At 34.9% G+C, this 12,099-nt stretch overlaps 1 protein-coding gene across 2 annotated transcripts; it reads left to right on the forward strand.

Moving 5' to 3' along the window:
• Nucleotides 1–7,508: 7,508 nt before the first annotated feature.
• On the forward strand, nt 7,509–10,913 carry LOC145160638 (uncharacterized). 2 transcript variants are annotated; one of them, XM_079079918.1, is made up of 6 exons: nt 7,509–7,661; nt 8,236–9,618; nt 9,713–9,940; nt 10,018–10,098; nt 10,188–10,493; nt 10,586–10,913. In XM_079079918.1, exons 2-6 carry the CDS (start codon nt 8,518–8,520, stop codon nt 10,637–10,639), a joined length of 1,770 nt encoding a protein of 589 aa, XP_078936044.1. In that variant the 5' UTR covers nt 7,509–7,661; nt 8,236–8,517; the 3' UTR covers nt 10,640–10,913. The 2 variants fall into 2 exon arrangements, with proteins under 2 accessions (XP_078936044.1, XP_078936043.1); XM_079079917.1 differs by having other exon boundaries at nt 7,509–9,618.
• Nucleotides 10,914–12,099: the final 1,186 nt, after the last annotated feature.

The following is a 12,099-nucleotide window of genomic DNA, read 5'->3' on the forward strand; positions in this document are numbered from 1 at the left end:
GTTTAGAAATTCGGGTACATATACAGGTACACAAATATACAACAACAACACCACCCAAATTCCAAAGGAATATAGTAGGGGGAGGTTAGATGTAGCAAGCTATACATCCCAGGGTAAGCAGGTCAATAATGTATGTGAGCACGATCATATAACAGCAAAATTAGGATCTATATTATTCCACTACCCTCATTTTAAGTCTTTGCATCCTCTTATCAGCTCGTACCCTTAGAAAGAACCAACTCCTTCATGTGTATCCTCATGTATCTTCCCATTCCTTCTTAGGTGTTTTATCATCCCTGCGCCATCTATCAAGACTATTTTCACCCTCCTAGTTATAGTCGTTGGTTGCCTCCTTTGGACCTATCAAAACTACCATAATCTTCTTTCCCTTAATTTTTTGGTTATTGACGTCATTCTCAATATATTTTTGATCGACACATCTGGCATCTTGTCCAACATAATTATGCTCCACGTCTATCGCAACATCTTAATTTCAACGTGACCTTATCAAAAAAAACTTTTGTGGCTGCCCTACACTTTAACCAATCTGTCTTTACATGATGACGAATGTCTACCTCAACACCCCTTTCTTTATAGATCATAGACCCTAAGTATTTGAAACTCTCATTTGGATGTAAAACTTCCTCCCCGACACAAATTTCTACTCTTTCAACTTTATGTTATCATTATAACTGCATCAAAAATATTGTTTTAACTGGGTTGCTTTATAGCCCCTTTCTATTCCAACTAGACCTGACAATTTGTGTTTTCGTGTCGTGTATATGTGCCATACACGAATTTACACGACACATATTGTAAAATATATTTTGGGTATCAAACGCGTAATTAATCTGTGTGACACAACACGAATAAACTCGTTTTTAACCGTGTTACATGAAAACATGGATTTACAGAAATTTATACAAGAATCTATACACGTATTGTCTAATACCATTTTTTAAGCTAGGAAAACATGAATTTAGTTCGTGTTTATAAGTGTATGTACATGTCGTGTGCCGATACGTGTATATACGTGTCATGTGTCACACAAATTTAATTCGTGTCTTGTACGTGTTTAAACATGTAAATTCGTGTTTGACACATGTAAGACACGAAACACAGATTTAGAATTTGTGTCGACACGAATAGACACAAAACATGAATTTCTAAAACTCATACACATAAAACTCGTGTCGTGTATCAAATTGTCGGGTCCACTTCCAACGTCGTCCATCAAGTATTTAGCATAACATTCAACTCACTCCCGGTCTTTGATACCAACACAATGACATTGACAAAAACCATGCACCAAGGCACCCCTTCACGAATGTCACTAAACATTTCCTCCCAAATCAAACGGATATTAGGTCTAAGATTTGATAGTGGATGTAGACCGATTTCCATTGGGAAATATTACATGTCGCGCACATAAGTAGTAGATTGCTAGTACATATCCTGAGGAGTCTCACATATCTCCATGTGACCCTTCTAACTTCTTAGACCCTTTAAATTCTCTCATGTAGTACAATGTCATATGCCTTCTCCAAGTCTATAAACACCATATCAAGATCCATATTTATTTTCATATATTTTTCGTAAGGCGTGCAAGGAGGTTGTTGACAGATCAACCATAATGAGCTGTAGCAAAACGAAAGCAACACCAAAGAGAAAACTGATAATCTTCAGAACCACGTGTTCAACCAAGCAATATAATAATGAGTAAAATGGAATTTAACTGTTTGTAACAATCAATCAAGACAAAGCAAGAAAATAAGAAAGAGAGAAGAACACCAATAAATTGTACATGGAAACCTAATTGGGAAAACCATGGTTAAAGGATGTCAAGAATGAATTCATTATGTCAATCGAGATTCCAATGCTTCTGATTAGGAGATATCAAAATACAAGTGAATTAAACCTCTATTTAAATGAGGCTTGATATCAAGATGTACATCATGACTAATACTTAGGGTACAGTGCATACCTGAAAGGAAACTTTACCGGTTGAACTTTTGGAGACATATATTTAAAAGTTTTCGACCTCCCTAACATGAAGCTTTGATTTTGTAATACAGTTGTTATAATTTACACGTCGTAACCATCTGTAACCATCCAGCCGCTTTCAATAAGTGAGATTTCTTTCTATGTTAAAATGTAGAAAGCATTTGTTAGAGAGACTTTTTGTTTGGTGAATATGAGACATAAATTTTAGAAAATCTCAAACAATAGTACTAATTACTTAGGCGGTGTTTATTTTTTAGAAAAAAAACTATTTTTCTTCTTTTATGTATGTAGGCGGGAAGACATTTCAGCAAAAGATGGTTTGTTGTTTAGAAGACAAAACACATAAAAAAATCTTTTTGACATCTTTTTTCATATGACAAAAAGGTAGCTTCTAACGTTTGAAGACATATTCTAACCTTTTTTTTTCATGCGTCCTCTTATCTCTACCTCACCACCATCGTGGCACTTTGTACTCGACTCTCATCCATCATCATTCACCACACGACCTATCCACCACATTATAAACACAATCTCATCGCCAACATCCTTTTCTCACCACTATTATGCCATTACCTTTTTGCTTCTTTTGCAGCTTGTATGTATCTTAATTTCTCATAATATCTTCTCTCGGTTCTATTGATTTGATGTTTTATTGGAATATAATTTATGGTAAAAGAACAAGTTATATATAGTTACATAAGTTCTGCAGAGTTATTTGTATTTAGTCTTTCTCATGTTTATTAGAATTGTATTCTCCAATTTGAGAAATTGAAATAATAGATTCGAACATTGCAAACAAGTCTTGATTCTTAATTATTTATTTTGCTTCGGCGGTTAATATGTAATTAATGTTAAATTGTTATGTGATAAATCATGATTAAACCACTACTGTGACTCGTTCTCTGCTTGAAAGTTGATATGCCTTAAAGCTTATGTTAGGTTTATACATACAATTAGTCAATTATGTTTAAAACGAATTATGATTATATATTTGTAACATCCATTTCCTAGTACGTAACTGCTTTAACCTTAATCTTCTTAAATAATTGAAAATCTGAAAATCTGTGACTTTAATCTAAAGCGCAGGGCGCTTCTTATTGGGCGCGAGACGCTTCTGGCCCAACCCAATAATAGGATTTTAGGGTTTGTTGAGTATTTAAGCACCCTTAGGTCCTGGGGTTAGATCATTTAACCTCTATCACTCTTAAACAAACCCAAGAGAAACCCTAACTCTCTCTCTCTCTCTCTTTCTCTCTCTCTCTCTCTCTCTCTCTCTCTCTCTCTCTCTCTCTCTCTCTGGAGCTTTAAATTTCATTTGGAAGCTTACTCTTCATGTTTTGGTGTGAAGCTTGAAGATCAAGTTGTTTACAAAGTGTTTGGGTGAAGAGCTCAAGTGTAGATCTACCAAAGCTACCTCATTTCTGGACCATTGTGAGTAAAAAGTTTCAATCTTGACTTTTAGTTTGATAGATCTAGATTATGGTTCATTTTTATGTTTTTGGTCCCATTTTGGTAGGTGAGCTTGGAGTTGAGATGACTCCAGCTCTTTCTAAGCACATACGATTGTCATTCAGACCTTTTCTAGTTGTAAAGTTGTTATATTGATCTTGTCCTTGGAGCCATGCATGTTTATGAAGTATTTATGTCATTTTGGACTTGGTAATCTTGATATGGGGAGTTTTGGTTGGTCTTAATGGATAAAGTTAGAAGCTTTGCTCCTTTAGACCTCATGAGAGTTCATATCTAGAAGATGGCAATCGACTTAACTAATTAAGTCATTTTACCCTTTGTATTAAGCCAAAGTGTTGGCCGTTTTTCTTGAGCGTGGGGCACTTCCTGACTTTTCTCAGATACGCCTGTTTTAAGCCTTAAGCCCGACTGTCTTATCCTCTAGCAAAGCGATGGGTGCTTCTTAAACGCACGATACACTTTTTGACCTAATGTTGACTTTTTGGCTCGATTTGACTTTAGGTCGACATTTGAGGTTGAGTCATTGACTGAGATTTTTGTGATATGGTTTAGGTGGTTAGTAGTACCAACCTTCCTGTTTTTGTAGCTGAGGTGATTGTCTGATCGACTGTGAGGTGAGTTTTCTCATTTACTTTGTACTACAGTGTGTATCTTTTGTGTGTTAGGATGTTGATATGTTATAGTGATTTGTTAGGCATGTACAATTGTTATGATTGCATGTGTTTTCTTGTTATTGTTATGTGTATATGTCAAATATTGTGGATGAGTTCAGGCGGTCCAACTGTGTGCTGAAGGCCAAGAGGCTCGGGCGGTCAATTTTATATTGTAAGCCCAAGGAGAGCGGTCCAACATAATGTTGAAGGCTCTGGAGAGCGATCCAACCTTATTTTTAGGCTCGGGAGAGCGGTCTAGTCATGTACTGTAGGCTCTGATGGCGGTCCATCCTTGGGTTGTAGGCTTGGTGTGCATGCATTGTATGTGTATTCATGTGTGGGGTATTTTGGGTAACTCACTAAGATTTGGCTTACAATTATTGATTTAAATGTTTCAGGTACTTCACATGATCAGGGGAAGATGAAGGTTTGATTGTACACTTCATCTAGTGGTTGACATGTTTTGAGAGATACTATGTTTTAATACTCTGATTTTTTATTATGTGGTTATGAAACAATATTTTTGTGACTTATGTTCTATGGAAAAATGGTTTATTCTTTTCTTGAAAATTAAAAAAATTACCATGGTTTTAGGATGCTACAATATTGTTAATAGTTTTACATTTTCCTAGCTGAGATCTTTGAACCAAACTTGAAGACAATGTTTTTGATGAAATGCTTAAGTAAATGAATAAATATGGAGTAACCATATTATGTTATATGAATATAATTGTGAATATGTTTTAATCTGATCAGATTTCTTGCCTTTATGGTTAGAGTGCTCGAAGTGGTGCGACAAGACATATGGGTTGCCTAAGGTGCCGACAATACTTGAACATCATTCCCACTCTCGTGGTACCATAAAAAATGTATGGTTTCTATGAGTTACTGAACCCTTCCAACCCTAAAATCTTATACATTGCTTAGTTGTAACTTGTACTTACATGGTTGTACTAAAGTGTGTGAGTTGATAAGGATGGATTTACAAGTGTCTATGAGTGGAAGGCTTGGACGCCTATGTGTCATGTGGGTTTGTAAGGGTGGGAGGGATGGGATCCATTAGACGAGAGAAGTCATTCAGTGTGTAAGACATGAGGTATACGACATGTTCACTGTCAATAGTTCCATACGAAAATCTCATCCTGAAGGAGTTAATGAAAGAACCACCATGAGCTTCTTTAATGGCATTAATGTCATTATATGCCCATCAATCCAATTTAATTAATCAATCGAAATCATTCATTTTATCAGAGTCCCTCAATGCTTATGATTTTGTATAAATTTGCGTCCGATTGTGATTATAATTGTGTTTTGAATTTATTATAGAAGGTTTTATACAAATTTGCACCAAACTTTAAAAAACATATATGTTTCTTTTCAAAGACCATAGACTTTTGGTTCATATCTTCTTTTGCAAATATTTTACCTTTTCAAAAAACCAAACAATGTTTTAGTTATTGTTTTCAATATCCATTCTATCAAAATTCAAAACCATAATGACTTAAAACGTTCAACCTTTTATTTCTACTTTTGATTTCGTATGATTTATTAAAATTTTAAAAACTATGAATCGTTGATCTCAATTTTTAGCCATAAGTTAAGGGTGTAATTTTATCTACCTTCCTCACTCACACAAAAAGTCAAACACACATACATAAAGGGAATACAGTAGTAATTGGGAATACGGTGAAAGTCACCCATATTTTACACTTTTTTATAATATTTAATTTGACACATGATTTAGTATTAAATCTATCTAATACTAAATCTTCTTTTTCGTAAGTTTAAGATCTTCCCGAAAATAATGCGTTTTTCAGATAATAAAAAATAAAAGATCACGTCATCGATTATCCATTGTGCCTAAAAAGGTTTTATAATTGTTAATCACATTTTGTACGGTTTAAACATTTAAAGAAAGAAAAACCTAAAACCATTGTATTTCGTTTATTGCAAGTAAAGGTTATTGCCCTCCAATAAAATGCAAACCATTTTTATTTGTTCATCGATAATAGTTATAAAATATAAGTACTTATAATTAAGGGATTTATTGTAATATAGTTATAATCTAGTATTTTAATATGTTCAACCTACTTATCATATTCACCTAGAAATTAGAAAGATGAGCTTAAACTCGAGCACATCTCAGCTTGTTTCAAAAGGGGAATATGACTTATTAAGGTAATTAACTTTTCGGTAAATTCATATCTGGGTAATTATCTTTTTTTTGTACACATCTAGGTAACAAACTTGTTGGAAGTGTTCACATATGACCATTATGACCTGCTATAGCAGGTTAAATCCTAGATGTGAACGCTTTCAACAAGTTCGTTACCTAGATGTGTACAAAAAAATAGTTACTCAAATATGAACAAAACGAAAAGTAAAAATTAAATTACACGAATGGTCCCTGTGGTTGGGGGAATTTGTGTTTTGGGTCCCTAACTTATTTTTTTAACTTGGATGGTCCCTATTGTTTATTTTTGTTGCGCGTTTAGTCACTATCTTACCTAAAAAGACTATTGTGCCCTTATTAATTTATTTTTTAATTAATTTTCTTATTTATGCATTTATTTGTTACATATTTAAAAAAATTAATAGACCCCACATATTTGTATCTCTTCGGATGATCCTTACTGTTTATTTTTTAATTAATTTATTTTTTTAACTCGGATGGTCCCTACTGTTTATTTTTGTTACGCGTTTGGTCCCTGTCTTACCTAAAAAGACTATCAAACGGCCCCTAAGATTACCTAAAAGTAAAAATTAAATTACACGAATGATATGTGGGGTATATTAATTTTTTAAATATATAAAAAATAGATACATAAATAAGAAAATTATTTAAAAAATAAATTAATAAGGGCAAAATAGTCTTTTTAGGTAAGACAGGGACCAAACGCGCAACAAAAATAAACAGTAGAGACCATCCAAGTTAACAAAATAAGTTAGGGACAAAAACACAAATTCCCCCGAACCACAGGGACCATTCGTGTAATTTAATTTTTACTTTTCGTTTTGTTCATATTTGGGTAACTATTTTTTTTTGTACACATCTAGGTAACGAACTTGTTGAAAGCGTTCACATCTAGGATTTTACCTGCTATAGCAGGTCATAATGGTCATATGTGAACACTTCCAATAAGTTTGTTACCTAGATGTGTACAAAAAAAAGATAGTTACCTAGATTTGAACATACCGAAAAGTTAATTAATATTTTCTTTCAAAATTAATTGCATCTTTGAATTTGGTTGTGTCGAGCCGAGCCGAGCCCACAAGACTTGAATATTTACCCCTGAACTTCCATTAAATTACGTTTACACCCTCACCTCCTCACGTATATACCCCCACCTCCACCCCGATTCTGCCACTTCTGTTTTCCCCTTTTCTTTTGTGCGTGTTGGTTCGTTTCCGCGGTGGTGCTGCTCCTCCAAACCTCGTTGAAGGCGGAGGCGGAGGAGGAGGAGGATATATACTGAGATAAACATAAGGAATCGAAAGATACAGAGCCCATGGGATTCCGATGAAGAAACAAGTGTATAAACAATAACGATAAAATACAAAGCTTACTGTTCAATTCATCTTTTTACTTTCTTCTTTTTCATTCCACATTTTAATATTTTGATTTTTACTTTTGCTTATACATCATTGCATTGCATCGGATGATTATCGGAAGATGATTGTTGACGCTAACATGTAATTATCCCCAACGTAGTTGTATTCATTGCCGACCACCTATCATTTCGTATTATTCATCTCGGCTCCAATACTTTACATAATCAAGTCAATTCAGATCCTTCCTTGAACCTTTTTCCATTATCAATTTCACTACACTTTGCTTCAAACTGGATGCCGATCTAATCCTTTATTGCCTTCCCGTGTATTTATTCATCTATCTGTGGATGTTCTATGTGTAATCATCTCCGTTTTCGTGGAATCGATATTGATTGCAGCTACATTTGTTTATATTCATCGCCCTTTTGACTTTAAATGTTTTTCTCTTCTTCATTATCACTTTAATACCATCGCCGCATGATCTGTAGATTTTGATTTCACCGTATTGTCTACATGTAGGCTGGAAAAACTTATAGATGCCTTTGCTTAATTTCAGGCATGGACATTGGTTAGGCTGCACCCTTTGAGTACGGATGCATATCCATTTTGTACGTAAAGGTCTTGACATATCCATCCGCGTTTGAGAACCATCATGAGCTCAGCAGTAAAGAGAAAGGGATTCGTTGATTAATTGCAGAGGCTAGGTTTTGCTTTTGGTTTAATGTTTTGATCGAACCACTAATACTCATAGGATAGTTACTTAGCTGTATACAGTAGTTTGATAGAAGAACAAGGTATATAGCCCCCAAATAAGAGAAGAGATTGCTAAGAATAACTTATGGGATTGCCACAAGATCCTTACATTGCAACTTCTGAGGTTGCAGGGATATCAAGCACCTTGGAGCGCAGTTTGCCTGTAATTGATGAGGAGACTTGTAACTTGAATGAGATGAAAGCAGAAAATACAAGAAGAGAAAGCGTTGGATGTTCCCTTGATTCTTTATTTGGTGATTGTGTTGTTAAAACCTCATTGGACAAATTTCAATTTCCAGATGCTGTAAGTAAAGAGTCCACTGATGTCAAAGGGACAAGAATTGGTTCAAAGAATAAGCTTGATTTGTCAACACCCAAATCTGCACAAACTGTTACAACTTCGTTTTCAAGAATTGTGGGATTTGAATCTGGTAAAAAGGATTCATCCTCAGATGCACTTGATGGAGCTTCAACCAGACAGGTATATGAAAAAGTAACTGCTGTGCCTATGGCCAGGAAAAGGATGTTGTCACCACTGAACAATATGCTTTCTTCTCAACCATCTGACAATGGTGACATAGATATAGCCTCCTGCAACAATCACCAAGTTTCTGGTAATGTTAAAGCTGATGATCACAAGATCAAGCTTTACAAGAAAGCAAATACCTCTAATCTTGTATGGCCTGTATCCGATGGGCCAGTTCTTGATGCAAATGAAGTGCCATTCTTTCCACCTGGATTTAAGGATTTTAAAGACTCAAGCAAGCAAAGATTGCAGACCAGGCCTATCCCAATATCCACAGATAAGTTGACCTTGTTGACCTGTTCTTCTTCATCTCCCCTTGGTCCAAGATCTTCCAATGAAAGAAAACATTCATCATCCAACAATGTGGAGAATCCAGATGGAGAAACAATAATCTCAGGTACCATATTTGCATCAAGCGAAGTGGATTACAGGATGCCAAGCAATTCACTTGAAGAAATCAGCTATTTATGTGAGGAAATTGGATCATCATGTTCTCCTAAAAGTTACACAGGAAAGAGCTGGCCTTTCCACAAACACAAAGAGTTAGGATTTCGGAAGTTAAGGCAGAAATCAAGGGGTCTTCCTGTTAGGAGATCATTAGTTGGTTCTTTTGAAGAATCACTGTTATCTGGCCGACTCTCATCAGGAGACATTAACAAGGTTAGGATCATTTCTTCTCTTACAAAATAGGAAGTTTCTTTCATTCCGTTAGGGTTTATCTCTAACACATTCTGCACATCACATTCATGTGCAGAAAATCGATGGTTTTCTAGCTGTTCTAAGTGTAAATGGGGGAAACTTCTCACCAAAAGCACGCAAACTTCTCTTTGCAGTTACCAGTGTTGATGGAGATAGTTACTTACTGTACCATGCTTCAATAGATCTTGCAGGAAACAACTTATCAAGTAGCATTCTTCACAATGATGATTCTCAAAATGCTAAAAGCCGTTTGCGCATTCCAATGAAAGGTCGCATACAACTGGTATATGATATGATATGTTCTTTAAATTTTAATTCAATTTGAAATTAGACTCTTATGATTGGATTCAACTCTTGCAGGTTTTAAGCAATCCAGAGAAGACACCTCTTCATACTTTCTTCTGTAATTATGATTTGAGCGACATGCCAGCTGGCACAAAGGCAAGTTATTATATCTATTAATAACATGAAAATTAAATTCAGAATGGAATGGACTTTATGAAATTTATTTTGTGGATTTGAAAATGTAGACATTCCTACGACATAAGGTCACCCTTGCAACTTCCAGACAGGGCACAGAAGTGTGCAATGGTGATGGTTGCCAGGTGGATGGTGACATGGCGTCCAGTGTATGTTCTTCAAGGGTGAATGGAAATGCTGCCATTGTTGGTGCTCTACGCTATGCTCTTCATCTTCGTTTTCTATGTCCCCATAGAAAATGCTCAAGATATGAAAAGAATAAGTTAGATAATGATCATTTGGAGCGTAAGTTTTTCTTGTGCAGTGATTTGAAGGTGGTGTTCCCACAACGCCATTCAGATGATGATGAAGGGAAGGTATGTATGTTCATATTGTGTGTATGGTTCTCATTGTTAATTGGGTGTAAATCAAGAAGTAATGTGGATTTATTGGCTGTTGTTAATGACAGTTAATTGTGGAATATCATTTTCCAGAAGATCCAAAGTACTTTGATATCGGGTGATGACACCGTATATGTTGTTGTGTAGGTTTGTTTTTATAGAGGATATGTGTACATGGGGTTGGTGAATTTTGATTTATATATATATGGATGTTGATTACTTATGTTGTGGTTGTCTCATTTGTGATGTAGGTGAGGCACCATATAATATATTATACACATATACATATATATAGGAGTTAGAAAATAAATGTGAAGGACTGTTTGTATATGCTATTTACCAGTAGATAGATCGATATGGTAAATTAGAAATATGATTCCTCTGATTTTTGGTTTACTTTAATGTAAAAGCATTTGTGTTCTTTTGTTTTATGATGTTGAGTTTAGACATTACAATTCATGTAGAATGTTGTTTTTCACATGGTAATGTAAAAAAGAGGTATGGGAAGGTAAATCATATTTATGTGGGAACTACATAGAATATGTATGGTAAGTGCATACTAGTTGATGGTTAGATTGTTATGAGTAGGTTTGGAAAGGAAGTGGATACACTTTAAAAAGAGTTCACTCACTTTTAGAATGATTAGTACGGGGTGGAAAATGGACATGTAAATCGTGTCAATGTAGCATGAAGTGGGTTGTACTATTGAAAATGGTATGGTCTTGAAGGGGATATGATTCGGCTATATCCTTGATTGTATGGTTGTGCAAACCGTAGTACACTCATACATGATGTGTACAGTTTGTAATATATCTATATAACCCATACGAGAGTAATGTAACTCTGGTCTATGTCAAAACATGGTACAAGACATGTCTTGATAGAGAGAGTACATAGCCGGTTTGCCCATGGGTCGTATGACTGTAGCCGGGAGTTATGTAGACTGTACGTGGGGTAAAGTGTACGGTCTTGAAGAGGTTAGATACGTATCAAAGTTGTCAAGATCGGGATCCTACGTAGGATCGTTTTTGGGTTTGCAAGATCGGGATCGTAAGATTGAGATCGGGATCCTAAGATCCCACAAAATAAAATATAATTTTAATTTATAATTTTTAATCATGAAAAATATTTCAAACATTCAATTTTCTGTTCAAAAGTTATTAAAACTTCAAAATATTAGTCATAAGTCACAACATAAAATGATAAACGATAAATTAGTAAAGTGTAAAAGACATAAAGTGGTAAAAATAATAATAATAATAATAATAATAAATAATAAAATAAGGGAAAGTAGGATCGGATTGCGATCCTACGATTCTACCTACGATCTTACGATCCTACCCCAAATACGATCCGGATCGTTTTTCATACCTATGACCGTAGGATCGTACGATCAGGATCGCGATTTTGACAACCATGATACTTATATATGGGTGTTCATATAGTATGCAAAGGAATTTATGGGTTTTCCGTTTGAAAATTATACAATCATACAATAAAATGGTAAAGTTGTATAAATATTGTTGAACTACTATTGACCAAGTGTTTGATTGATAAATTAAAAGAGGAAATAAGTCATTTT

Source organism: Lactuca virosa, chromosome 2 (assembly GCF_052849685.1).
Source record: "Lactuca virosa cultivar CGN04683 chromosome 2, Lactuca_virosa_CGN04683_v6, whole genome shotgun sequence".
NCBI classification, from domain to species: domain Eukaryota; kingdom Viridiplantae; phylum Streptophyta; class Magnoliopsida; order Asterales; family Asteraceae; genus Lactuca; species Lactuca virosa.

Coding starts and splice junctions, on each gene's coding strand:
- LOC145160638 (XM_079079917.1), top strand. CDS start 8,518: ATGGGATTGCCACAAGATCCTTACATTGCAACTTCTGAGGTTGCAGGG. Junction 9,619..9,712: donor CATCAGGAGACATTAACAAG/GTTAGGATCATT, acceptor ATTCATGTGCAG/AAAATCGATGGTTTTCTAGC. Junction 10,099..10,187: donor ACATGCCAGCTGGCACAAAG/GCAAGTTATTAT, acceptor TTGAAAATGTAG/ACATTCCTACGACATAAGGT.